The following is a 13,804-nucleotide window of genomic DNA, read 5'->3' as shown; positions in this document are numbered from 1 at the left end:
TTCTAAAAAGTTCTTTTATTTATATAAAAAAAGGTTTCGACTTTACGAAGAAACTTTCAGTTTCAGCGTTTACGGATTATTTTAGAAAACGCGTTTAAAACCGTTGGATGAAGTAATCAAATCCTACGGTTGAGACGCGTGGGGCTGTGTTACAAAACCGTGACTCAGACCGTTTTACTACTGTCTTGTCTGAATGATATGTGTATTTTAACGGTTAAGGCCATGAATGGAGAAAGCAGGTAATGCAAAGCAGATCAAGTGGTTCAAGCAGATCAAGCAGAATAAAAGTATATCAAAAATTTGGCAGTTCAAATGCAGATCAAGGGTGAACAGCATCAAAAAAGCTGTAGACCATATCTGCACATATTTCTCCTGCATTTACCATAAAAAGACAAAAAAATATGAACTACACACAGTTCATCTGCATTAATTTTTAAAAACAAAAATTTTTTTGAATAGTAACTTAGTGATAGGAGAACTACATTAAAGGATGATCTGCTATTTTTCTGTTCTCCCATTCAAAGCTTAAGTGCCGCCAGCGCATCGTCAGTGACGACCGAGCCGTGTTTACGATCTTAAGTCTTTACTTAACTCAAAAACGTCACAGTTTTTTTTATATCCGGATTAAACATGTATATAGACGGGGGGTCGTTAATACAAAACCGAGTTTGTCATCATTATGTAGACAGGGACTCTAAATATGAAAATCCACCAAACTGAACATCACGCACATTTGTGTGGTACAAGTTCTTAACTAAAGTCGAATATGTGCAATAGACATGTGCAATCTTGTCGTCGCTTATGGCCTAACTGATGAAAAGTAAAAGCATATATATAGAACTAATCTAAATAATCCAGTTACACATGTGGATGAATGATGATGTAACTTTATACTATTTTCAAAGTGTATCTTCTTGATAATTATTAATTATCTATATATATAAAGTTACCTTTCCTCACTCCACATCAGCAACTCATTCTTTTTATTTGGACCTAATCCTAAACACTAATCTACTATGTAGCTTCTAATCCATTCATTCATAACAATTTAAAAGCTCATATTAAACCCAAATGTTTTAAATAAATGAATATTTTAAAATAGTAAAAATAATACTATTGATTTATTTTAGTAATAATATTATTATTCAAATTTTAACCAAAAATGATCATATTCCAAAATTTAGAATGAGTTACTAAGTTTTAGAATATAAGTAAGATTTTAATACATGTGGAGTAAAAAACAATTTATGTAATTGTATTTATAAAATTCTAAACATAAAAATAAAATTGAAGTGAAATATTAGTTTCTAAGAAACAATTTCACTTATAGAAAAATAAAAGATTAATTATTTAACTCAACTTAAAAGTTTTGATCTAAAACAAAGATATTGTAAGAGTCACAATTTTTTTTTGGGAAAAACTATGAAAAAGAATCTTGAAAAATTAATCCATCTAAAAAAACACAAAATCAATGGTCACAATATATAGAGAAAATGATATGTAAGTCGTTATTAAAAAGTGACATGTATAGTATATCTCAGAATGCATATTATCAACCGGAGCTAAAATTCTATAACATGATAAATAAAAATATATATAAAACATGCTTGAGATTTTATCAATTTATGATCAAATGCTTTTAACCAAAAACATTGCCAGAAATAACATATTACTAAAGTACACCATGTTTTTTTTAAAAGACGAAGCTGAGGTTGCATCACAAAATTAACATATGAAAATAACATATGAAGGGTTTTAGACATATATGTAACTTGGATTAGTGAACGGATGTCGGGTTTAATCATTTCACCATTTACGCATTCTTGACTTGGTCGGAAATTCTATTATGACAGGCGATGCACTTGGATAACTCCGTTGTAGTGACATAACAGTAAAAGTGTTCATCAAACTTTGTATATTTGCATTTAATGTGGGATATCGATATATTTAAATGATTTCTATAATTAGGTCAATGATCGACCTTCGGTGTTAGAAATTTTAAAATGATGTTTTCATTGGATATAAATATGAAATGTACTCTTCGAGGGAGATTCTTTAAATCATTTTTTGTTACTACGTTATATATTATTGATTTACCAGAAAAATATTACTGCGACACTAGACAATATATATATATATATTATATATTAGTAAAATAAGTATGACTTTTATTTGGATTTATCTTTTAAACTTTAAATGACTAATTATATTTATATTCAATAATTTTTATTCCTAAAAAATTTAAACTAAAATCCCTCGCAAATAAATATAACAAATAAACATTATCTTCAATAATATATATGTTGTATGTTACTTAGTAAATAAGTTTAGTGTTTATATAGATTTATACTCAAAAATTTCAATAAATATATTTGAGCTCAAAAATTTATATTGATAAAAAATATTTTAAATTAAAATCCCGCGCGTGCGCGGGTTCAAATTCTAGTAAATAATAAAAGAGACTCCAAGACGTGCAACGAACATGCCTCATCCCCAAAAATGTAGTACCACCACTCATATTGGATTTTTATTTGGACACTTCATTTTCAAAGCATATTCGTTTATTCCCGTCGCAATTATTATTTAGTTGTGGTGATTGTTTTCGTTATTAGGTTTGGCCTAGAAAAGTTCCAAACTCTTAACTTTCTTTCATTAATGTCGCCATGTCTGCATCCAAACTCTATAAAGTTTATAAATTTCAAAATACGTTAAAAATTGGAAGCTATAAACTAGTATTAGTTTTTAACTATTTTCTTGGTTCAACCTTATATTAATCTCAGCAAACCGGGATTTACAAGTAATCGAGAGATCAATTGCCAAAGAGCTCGAAGCTTCATAGGTCTCACTTACAATAAAGTGGATAAAAGATGCATAAACATAAACTAGTAAATTTTAAAATCTCAAGATTCTGTATTTATGCAATTGAACAGTTTCTCATTGTTTATGTGTTATAGACTAACGTAATTAAGCCCATCGCTCGCTATAGAATGAATCTTTATCATACATTAAAAATGACTATTAGCCTTGTCAACCATGAATCGTAGGGATATAATAACTTTTTCACGTCAACCATTTTTTTATGTTTCGATCGACCAGCAATCCACCATTCGTCCCATCGACTCACAACATGTATTGTGACGCATAGGATACAAATACGTAATCATAGACTTTACATGCTAAAGGTAAACACAAGTTTCTATATATGTCTTTTGTAAAGTCTCTCTGTCACTAACGATCGATGGCTTCTTTATTTTTATTTTTCTTCTATTAACACAAATCACGAACGTTTGGATCAAATCGAACTAATCCAAGAGTGAAGAAACTCATTTGGCTCAAAACTAAAATATTTGACCAAAAAACTTAAAAAACTCCAATGGGTACACGACATCAACTTTGTTCGAAGTGGAATCGAATCTAAAATCTCTATGAGCTCTTAACCTATAATATTCGGATCCTCACCATTACAACGCGGACGCGGATTAACGATGTCTTATTAGATAGTAGTACTTATTATTTTTATATTAGTTTTTCTTACTTGTATTACAACAGAAGTAAGAGAGTGTATAAAATTTAACTCCAACTTTTATTGATTGGTTCAATTCAAATCTTGTTTTCTGACCATTGAATTTTGTTAACCATGCTACTTGAGTGACGTAAATGTTTTTATACTTTGTCAACTCTATAGGTGGATTTTATATACTATTGAGTAGTGTATTGTCTATTGATTAGATACTGATATTTGCCAAGATTTTGAGTTGAAATACTACAAACATAAGACTAGGATGGAAAAAATCCCGAACCGAGTCAAAATTCTCAACCCATACTGAAACAAATTACAAAACGACTCTTTTATACACCAAATTTTCTGATCCTGAAGCGATTTGAACTCGAATTGTAGAAAACCAAAACCAAACTAACTAAAACTCAATTATAGAAAACTATTTTTTTTAGCTAAATGTATATAAATATATTAAAATACCACAATTTTAATTAAAATCAGTAATTTTTTTTTTTTCTTTCTATAATCTATTTGACAAAAACCAAACTAAACCAATAATTTGACCCTGAATGTGACTTATTTTTTAGAATCTTTTGTTTTTCTTTTTTTTTTTTGTTTTGGGCTAAAGTTTATTGTCATTCCATAGATCAAATCATTTCTATAACCTGAAAAGCAACAAACCGAAAAAAACCAAACTAAAATAAAATTATTTTCCAAATAGACCTATTTTTTTAAAAATCCAAAAATCCTGAAAAGTAAAGCGAACTGAAACGGCATGCGGCATGCCTAAGAGAAGACGATCCACCAAAAGAACCTCCACAGTTGTCCTGAACTGGTTAGGCTTAGAGCCCACTGGACCTAAATGGGCCCATATACGACAATCGTATAATGTCAATAATCTCACAGGAGCTAATATCAGGTGCGGGCGTGAGTACAATACATCATCGATCTTCGTCTTTCACCAATTAAAGATAAAAAACAATTTCATCGTGACGATCGTACGGTTTATCAGCTCTTCTGACTTTGCTTGAACAGATCGGTCAGGTAAATAAAAAAAAAGAGAGAGAAGCTCTGTGAAGAAGAGATCGAAGCGATCTATCACGGTTCATTGGCTTGAGGATTCGTCTTCCTTGTTTCGATCTTGTTTGTTCGGATAGTCTGTGTAAGCTGTTCGATTCTCGCCATTTTCAGTTTTGTTCTCATCTCTGTGATTAATTTCAGAGTTCTAGGGTTTAATAGTCTGATTCTTCGTTTCTGTATTGTTTTTACAATGCTGCTTCTTTAACTCTGGTTGAATTATCTCAATTTCTATCGTTTTCAGGTAATTTATTCGTGGCTAACGAGATATGGATTTGGCTTCCCGTTATAAGGTGAATATTTTCTCTGATTGTGAGCTTCATTCAGCTGTTAAGCTTTTTTTTGTTTTGGATCGTAATAGCTGCAATTTTTAAGAGGAGTCTGTTTTGCATTGGCTTGGTGTCGAATTCGATATGATTTTTAATAGTTTCTCAAAGGTATAAAGAGTGAGTGATAGTGTGCTAATTTATGAAGGTGGCAGAGAGCTTCATAAGATATTTGTAATTAATGACATGTTGTTTAACGGCTGCATTGCCAAAAAATTTCCGGTCTTTATGCTTGTTCTTAACTTGTTTTACAAAATTGTGCAGGGGGTTGTTGGAATGGTTTTTGGCGACAATCAATCTTCAAATGAAGACAGGTATGGTTTCTTCTCTTTTATGTACTGCGAGTGGAGAGATGTAGCAAGTTCCTTTATTTAACGTGGACGTCGTATCTATTATGGCCTGTAAGTGTTCTGAGAAATTAATTAATGACGATTGGATTTTTTATTTGGTGTATTTTTCTAGTTACATTCAACGCCTGCTGGATCGTATAAGTAATGGTACCTTGCCTGACGATAGGAGAACTGCTATTGTAGAACTTCAGTCTGTTGTAGCAGAAAGTAATGCTGCTCAATTATCTTTTGGAGCAGCCGGTAGGTGTCTTTCTTTTTCTCTGTCATGCGTTCTGATTGATTGTGAGATTTTAATCCAAAGTTGGATTTTACATTCTGTCATTTCAGGATTTCCTGTAATAATGGGCATCTTAAAGGACCAACGAGATGATGTTGAAATGGTGCTGTACCCTTTTTTTTTTCCTTTCCGTATTTCTTCTGTTCTCGCTTAGTTTGTGCATACTGCAGTTTGTCCTTAGATCCTAGCGCATTCTCTTTCCCTCACTTTATGGAAAATGTGGTATCGTTTGTTGAAGCAATGTTTGGGAAATATAGATTTATTTTCTCTTTTTTCAAACTAAGTAGATTTGGGAGATTAGCATTTTTAATTTGATTTTCGTAGTCCTTGCAAACTGTGTAGCCACAGATGATTTAGAATCAGAATAGGTCCACCAGTCCAGGGAACAAATCAATAAGAAAAAGGAGGTGGAAATGGAACATGTTGCAAGTTTTTTTCATTGATTTTGTTTTATCCAGAGATTCTTAAATTTGGACATGTAAATGTCTTTTTGTTTTACACTGTATTTAATAAAATTTCTTGTTGATGTTACTGTTTAGTGCTATTCTTCAACTCATAGATTTGTTGTCTATCCAGGCTCGAGGTGCCTTAGAAACTCTTCTTGGTGCTCTAACGCCAATTGATCATGCAAGGGCACCGAAGACTGAAGTCCATGCAGCTCTTATGAACTCTGACTTGCTCTCCCGTGAAGCTGAAAATATAACTCTTCTTTTAAGTTTGCTGGTTAGAGTTTACTCTATATTTTTGAAGTAGAAAAGTTATTTTTGTTTTGTTCGTTTTATATATATGCATCACATGGCTTGTTTTCCTGGTGGTATGACAGGAGGAAGAAGACTTCTATGTTCGATATTACACTCTTCAGATTTTGACAGCTCTGCTTATGAATTCTCAAAACAGGTATATATCTCAAGGTGTACTGTGTGTGTGTCATTTTTCTATCTATATGCTATAGAGACTTTTGCTGACTATCTCTTCAGGTTGCAGGAAGCTATTTTGACCACTCCTCGCGGTATAACTCGACTCATGGATATGCTAATGGATAGAGAGGTAAACAACTACTAAATATCTTGGATATGTGTGATCTTGCTACTAATCTGCAGAAGAGTCTGATCTCATTAACCTCCTGTGAACGGTAAACCTCAGATAGGAGGTTATGAGACCGTGAACTCTGCACGGGGTTAATATCGTATTTGTAAACTTATTTTTGTTGTGTATGACTTACAGGTAATCCGGAATGAGGCTTTGTTGCTTCTTACACACTTGACCCGTGAAGCAGAGGTGAGACTTCCTGGTTATCTTTGTAACTGTTCCTTTTCTTATGCCTTGAGCTGAGCCAGCCATTGATTGATTGACCTTACCACTTGTAGGAAATCCAAAAAATTGTTGTCTTTGAAGGTGCATTTGAAAAGATTTTTAGCATTATTAAGGAGGAAGGGGGTTCAGATGGTGATGTGGTTGTGCAGGTGACCAGTAGCTCTTTTAAAAATCTTTATAGCACTTATATTCTGTTATAAATTTGGCATTTAAAAAGGAAAATTGAAGAAGCCACTTCTCCGAATTTAGGACTAAACATTTATTGGAACTTACATTCAATATGTTGTCTTCCTGAATTTTTTATGCGAGCACTTTCCCAATGCTTTGGCATTACTTGCTTATGCTTAACTTTGAGTTCCTTGCCCATGCACTTGCACTAAATTTTTCTTTAATTACAGGACTGTCTGGAGTTGTTGAACAATCTTCTTCGCAGCAGTTCATCAAATCAGGTTTTGAAGCTTTGTTTCTGGTCTTATTTTTTCTGATTAATTTACTAGATCCGATCACAGGCTGATATTTGAACTTGTACAGATACTACTAAGGGAGACCATGGGTTTTGAACCGATCATTTCAATTCTAAAACTGCGAGGGATTACATATAAGTTCACCCAGCAAAAGGTTAGATTATAGAGTGCTTCGCCCATATCGGATTAAATACCAGCTCGTGCAATTTTGTTAATCTTTGTCCTTCTGAATGAACAAAATCCCAGTAGACTGTTAATCTACTTAGTGCACTGGAGACAATCAATATGCTAATCATGGGAGGTGCAGACACGGACCCTGGAAAAGAGTCAAACAAGCTGGCAAATAGAACAGTTTTAGTTCAGGTTTGTTATTATATACGAACGTTGTGCTTCCTCTTTGTGGACTCGATCGAATATGTTTCTTATCCTATCGTATTTGATCCAACAACAGAAAAAACTGCTAGACCACCTACTTATGTTGGGTGTTGAAAGCCAATGGGCCCCTGTTGCTGTTCGGTGCATGGTAAGCGAATATTCTTTAGTAAATTCTTGTCCTTTTATCCCTTCCCTTTCTTATTTTTTTTTTTGTTATCATTGATATTGCATTGTATATCAAAATTACTTTGCTGATTTGCATAACTGACAACAAGTTCAAATAGTTTCACTTAGATTCTAGAATTTAACTGTTGAACCTTGTTCTAGGTTGACCATGGAACTGTTATGCTTACAGTGATCTATTAGCAGTTTTTTTCTTCTAGAGATTGTCTGTCGTCCAAGTCTTTTATTGATGTTTCTTTTCTAATGGGTCTTTTACTTGGTGATTCTTTGCTGCTAGACATTTAAATGCATTGGAGATCTGATTGATGGACATCCCAAGAACCGTGATATCCTTGCTAGCAAAGTTCTTGGTGAAGATCGGCAAGTAGAGCCTGCACTAAATTCCATCCTCCGGATCATTTTACAGACGCCCAGTATTCAAGAGTTTGTTGCAGCTGATTACGTTTTCAAGATGTTCTGTGAGGTTTGAAACTTTTTGTCTTACAATTTTTTAGTTCATAGTCTAATGTGAGATTGCATATTCTGATATAGTGATTGCATCTTTATCTACAATCTCATTCACAATACATTTTCAGAAAAATCCTGAGGGTCAAACAATGTTAGCTTCGACGTTGATACCTCAACCACATCCCAAAGCCCGAGATCCTCTAGAAGATGATGTTCACATGTCATTTGGAAGGTATCATCTTTTTTTTCTCTTTCTTCTGCAGCCTCCACAGTTTTGTTTTGAAGGGATCTCACTCTTCATTCTCATTGCGAGTTTGCATGGTCTTTCAATTTTGAGCTACTGCTCTTGTGCTAAAACTTGTCCAACTTTTATTTGTGTGTCAGTATGTTGTTACGAGGCCTTTGTTCTGGTGAAGCTGATGGTGATCTTGAGGTAAAAGTGATTCTCCCTGTTGGACATTAATGGAAAAGCATTCCAGAACTTAAATCTATTTTTTCTTTTGAAAACAGACGTGTTGCAGAGCTGCGAGCATTCTTTCTCATGTTGTGAAGGACAACCTTCGGTGCAAGGAAAAGGTAATGAAATCATCACTTTACCTTATGTTCTATCCGCAGTATTTTGTTGTCCTGCATTGGCTGACTTTTTGGGATACTCTATAGGCTTTGAAAATCGTACTTGAATCACCTATGCCTTCCATGGGAACTCCAGAGCCTCTGTTTCAGAGGATTGTCAGATACCTGGCCGTTGCTTCTTCCTTGAAAAGCAAAGATAAATCAAGCACACTATGGAAATCATATATTCAACAGATCATTTTAAAACTGCTTGTGACATGGACTGTTGATTGCCCTGCTGCAGTTCAGTGCTTTTTAGATTCCCGCCACCACCTGACGTTTTTACTTGAGCTGGTAACAGACCCAGCTGCAACAGTTTGCATAAGGGGATTGGCGTCTATTCTATTGGGAGAATGCGTCATTTACAATAAATCAGTTGAGAATGGTAAAGATGCTTTTGCTGTAGTTGATGCTGTGGGCCAGAAGATGGGGCTTACATCATACTTCTCGAAGTTTGAAGAGATGCAGAACAGCTTCATCTTCTCCCCCTCCAAGAAACCTCCACAGGGTAATAAACCGTTGACAAGAACAGCCACGCCTAGTGAAGCCGAGATTAATGAGGGGGATGAGGCAGATGAGATGGTTAAAGGGAATGAGGATCACCCAATGCTCTTGTCTTTGTTTGATGCTAGTTTCATAGGCTTAGTGAAGAGCCTTGAAGGTAACATCAGGGAGAGAATCGTGGATGTGTATAGTCGGCCAAAAAGTGAGGTGTCTGTAGTACCAGCGGATTTGGAGCAGAAGAGCGGAGAAAATGAGAAAGACTACGTCAACCGTTTGAAAGCCTTTATAGAGAAACAGTGCTCGGAGATTCAGGTATGTGCCTCTTCTCAACTGTCTATGCTACTGAGTATAATAAAACAGTTTTTGGTGCTTTATTGCCATTAAAAGAAGAAAAATCTTGAGTCTTCGCTAGTAACATGCTATTTAAAAATAGATGAGAAGTTAAGGGGTTCCTGCTAAAATATGGGGATTAGGAAGCATTGCTAAAACGGAATATAGGAAGCACTAAGTTTCTTTCAAGATGTGGGATTATGAAGAATTGGGTCTTTTGTTCTCAGCGGGATATCAAACAACAGTTCATACAATAGGTCTCTAAGTTCATGTGATAAATATATGTTGAGGCTAACCGATGAAAAAAGAAATCTCAAAATCAGCTGTGCCTGACAGAGTTTATTGTTGTTGTGACCTCTGTGTTTTCCAGAACCTTCTTGCTCGAAATGCTGGTTTGGCAGAAGACTTGGCCAGTTCTGGCAGGAATGAGCAATCTGAAGGATCAGAGCAAAGAACAAGTACAGTAATGGACAAGGTTCAGATGGAAAGCATCAGACGCGAACTCCAAGAAACGTCTCAGCGTTTAGAGACAGCGAAAGCCGAAAAAGCCAAGATGGAATCCGAGGCATCAAGTTACAAGAACATGGCTGCGAAACTCGAGTCAGACCTAAAAAGCCTATCGGACGCATACAACAGTCTAGAACAGGCAAATTACCATCTGGAAAAAGAAGTGAAATCCTTGAAAGGAGGAGATCCCATGGAGGTTCCTGATATAGAAGCCATAAAGGAAGAGGTGAGAAAAGAAGCTCAGAAAGAGAGCGAAGACGAATTAAACGACCTGTTAGTATGTTTGGGGCAAGAAGAGAGCAAAGTCGAGAAGCTAAGCGCAAGGCTGATAGAATTAGGAGTTGATGTTGATAAGCTTTTAGAGGATATTGGGGACGAGTCAGAAGCTCAAGCGGAATCTGAAGAAGACTGACCATTGAGACAAGTTGTTGTAGAGATCTGAGTCCTCTAAAATGCTCTCTCATCAGGCAATGGAACTTGTACAGTCCTGGGTGGTTTATTCTGAATCTGATGTTTACCAATTGTCGTTGCTTAATCTTTTAGTTATAACTCTTAAATTTATTATCAATTTAGATTGCTTGAAACATGTTATTAAACATTGTCTTACTTTTGCAGATTCATATTACATTTTAACATTGAAACACAAATGTGATTTTAAGATACTGCAGCTGTTATATATAATATATATTTTCATATTTTGTTGAAACAATCAAACAAGTAGTAACAGCTGTTATATATAATTACTTGTGTTTTCCTTAAAACATTGTGATCAAACATCTCGAGGCAAAGGCAAAAATAGATACATAATTGTTGAGCTTCCGAGAGGGTATTCAATCTAAAGAGACGAACTAACCTGAACCCAAATAACCAAAATCAAAAAGACATACCATATATTAAATGGATTCACAATTTTCCATATCCAAACCCCGAACCTGAAACGAAGCAAAGCTTTTATGAAAATTAAGAGGATATAATAACTGACGAAAATGCCAAAACCGAAACCTAATCATAGACTGAACACAGAACACCCCCTAATTAAGCCTAAGACAGAGAATCACTCTACAATTGCAACACAACGCATTGTACAAAAGTAACGTAAGGTAGAGAGAGAGAGAGAGCTCAGATAAACCACAAAAGATGACTAATTTAAGGGTTTAATCAGTATCACAAAGCGACGTCATTAGATCCGTTGGTGAGCTCCATATGGGAAGATCAAAGAAGGACTGTTTCTTCTCTTCTTCTTCAATTCTACATAAGTTCTCTGCAACTTCACACTGTTTCAAGTAGTGGTTGATCACCGCTTCTTGTGCTTCCGCCTGCAAAATTTTTCAAATTTTCAAAATCGAACCAATTTCAAAATTTTAACTGAATTGGAGTAAAAAAAAAAAAACCCTAATTACCATAAACAGAAGTTCGTCGAGCATAGACGACGGCGCAGAAGCATCTCCTCCGCCAAATTCTCGAGCTCCTTCTGTTGTAGAGGACTCAGGAAACGACATCGTTTCGTCCGCGTTTAACCTCTCTTCTCCTCGTTGCGTCGTTCGAAACCGATCTGCTTTCTCTTGCATTGCATTCGAACTGTTCGATAAAATCAACCACAGCTCGATCTCACTCTGTTGCTTCCTTTTGAGCTTCTTCAGTGTTCTATTCTTCCGTATCCTTAGATTTCTCTCCTCTACCACCCGATCTAATTCTGGATCCGGCGGTTTTGAGGTTTCTTCAGCGTCGGCGATACAGCATCGTTTTTTTCGTTTGTAAACGAAGCCATTGTCGTGGAAACGTTCGAAATCTTCGTCTTCTTCTATGGCACTCGCTGACGGCTGAATTGGTGAGTCCATTCGCCGTAGAGATGCGGTGGAGCGGGAAAAAAATAGCTGAGTAGAGCGAATTTGAGAAAAGGTGAAGATGGACTTTTTCTGGATCTCGAAATTGAAAGATTTGATTTTGCAAGATCAATAATACATCATCTTCAAATTGTCAAAACTGGGGGATATCAATAAAAATAATAAGGAGCCATTAGCTAAATACTAAAGGCCCAACTAATTTAGTTAGGCCCACAAGAGAGTGGAAATATACCGATTGATCATATTATTAATTTACTACTATGATTTAAAATTTTAATTAAAAAAAAAGTCAGTCTTGTATTATATAATTACTAGGATTTATATCCGCGCATACGCGAGATTTTAATTTAAAATATTATTTATCAATAGAAATTGTTGAGCTCAAATATAATCATTCCAACTTTTGAGTATAAATCTATATAAATAATAAACTTGCTTTACTGAGTGATATACAACATATATATTTTTGAAAATAATATTTCTTTGTTATATATATTTGCGATTTTACATGTAATTTTAGTTAAATTTTTTTATTAATAAGAATCATTGAATATGAATATAATTTGAACATTAAAAGATAAATCTATATAAATATCATACTTATTTTAATAATCAATATATAATATATATTTTCTAGTATCGCAATAATATTTTATAGCAATCAACAATATATCATGTGGTAACAAAAAATGACTTAAGAATCTTACTGAAAGAGTAAACAATATTGTCGACAATTTTCTGGCCTTTTATCTTTAAAGAAGTTCATATTCATATCCCATGAAAATATAATTTTAAAAGTTTTAACGTCAATGTCGATCGTTGACTTAATTATAGAGACCATTTACACATATCGATATCCTATATTAAATGTGAATATACAAAGTTTCATGAACAGTTTAATGTTATGCCGCTACAATGAGGTTGTCCAAATGCATCATCTGCCATAATAGAATTTCCGACTAAGTCAAGAATGCTTAAATGATGAAACGTTTAAACCTCACAATGAATATCTATTCACTAATCCAAGTTATATATTTTTCTAAAATCTCATATGTTATTTGCAGATGTTAATTTTTTGATGCAACCCCAACTTAGTCTTCTAAAAAAACATAGTGTACTTTAAATATGTTGTTTTTGCCAATATTTTGGGTTAAAAGCATTTGATAATATATATATATATATATATTATATTTGTCATATATGTTATACATCATATTATAAAATTGTACCTCCAGTTGATAATACACCTTATGAGATATGCTACACAAATCACATGCCACTTTTTGTAACGGTTTACATATCATTTTTCTATATTTTTCTGACCATTGATTTTGTTTTTTTTTTTATATAGATTATTTTTTCAAAATTTTTTTTCATAGTTTTCCCAAAAGAAAGTGTGCTCCTTACAATGTTTTTGTTTTAGATCAAAACTTTTTAGTTAAGTTAAGTAATTAATCTTTTATTTTTTTATAAGTGAAATTTCATAATAAATCTTTATGGTATATGTTTCTTAGAAACTAATGTTTTACTTCAATTTTATTTTCATGTTTAGATTTTTATAAATACAATTACATAACTTGTTTTTTTACTCCACCATGCATTAAAATCTTACTTACTTTCTAAAACTCATTAACCCATTCTAAATTTTGGAATATAATCATTTTTTTGGTTATAATTTTAATAATAACATTATTA

General features: G+C 33.8%; 2 protein-coding genes across 2 annotated transcripts; one reads left to right on the top strand and one right to left on the bottom strand.

Annotated features, from left to right (window-relative positions):
• On the top strand, positions 4,489 to 10,927 carry LOC104710594 (golgin candidate 6). Its single transcript, XM_010427228.2, has 20 exons — positions 4,489 to 4,661; positions 4,821 to 4,869; positions 5,167 to 5,216; positions 5,365 to 5,492; positions 5,580 to 5,632; positions 6,106 to 6,252; positions 6,353 to 6,426; positions 6,507 to 6,576; positions 6,754 to 6,807; positions 6,897 to 6,992; positions 7,242 to 7,292; positions 7,375 to 7,461; positions 7,557 to 7,670; positions 7,759 to 7,830; positions 8,143 to 8,328; positions 8,441 to 8,544; positions 8,697 to 8,745; positions 8,823 to 8,888; positions 8,973 to 9,740; positions 10,129 to 10,927. Exons 2-20 carry the CDS (start codon positions 4,846 to 4,848, stop codon positions 10,675 to 10,677), a joined length of 2,742 nt encoding a protein of 913 aa, XP_010425530.1. The 5' UTR covers positions 4,489 to 4,661; positions 4,821 to 4,845; the 3' UTR covers positions 10,678 to 10,927.
• LOC104710593 lies at positions 11,001 to 12,241 on the bottom strand. Its single transcript, XM_010427225.2, has 2 exons — positions 11,666 to 12,241; positions 11,001 to 11,581 (listed from the first exon to the last, which is right to left on the bottom strand). Exons 1-2 carry the CDS (start codon positions 12,101 to 12,103, stop codon positions 11,420 to 11,422), a joined length of 600 nt encoding a protein of 199 aa, XP_010425527.1. The 5' UTR covers positions 12,104 to 12,241; the 3' UTR covers positions 11,001 to 11,419.

The sequence above is a fragment of the Camelina sativa genome, chromosome 9 (genome assembly GCF_000633955.1).
Source record: "Camelina sativa cultivar DH55 chromosome 9, Cs, whole genome shotgun sequence".
Lineage (NCBI taxonomy): Eukaryota > Viridiplantae > Streptophyta > Magnoliopsida > Brassicales > Brassicaceae > Camelina > Camelina sativa.
This window is presented reverse-complemented; position numbering and strand designations above follow the sequence as displayed.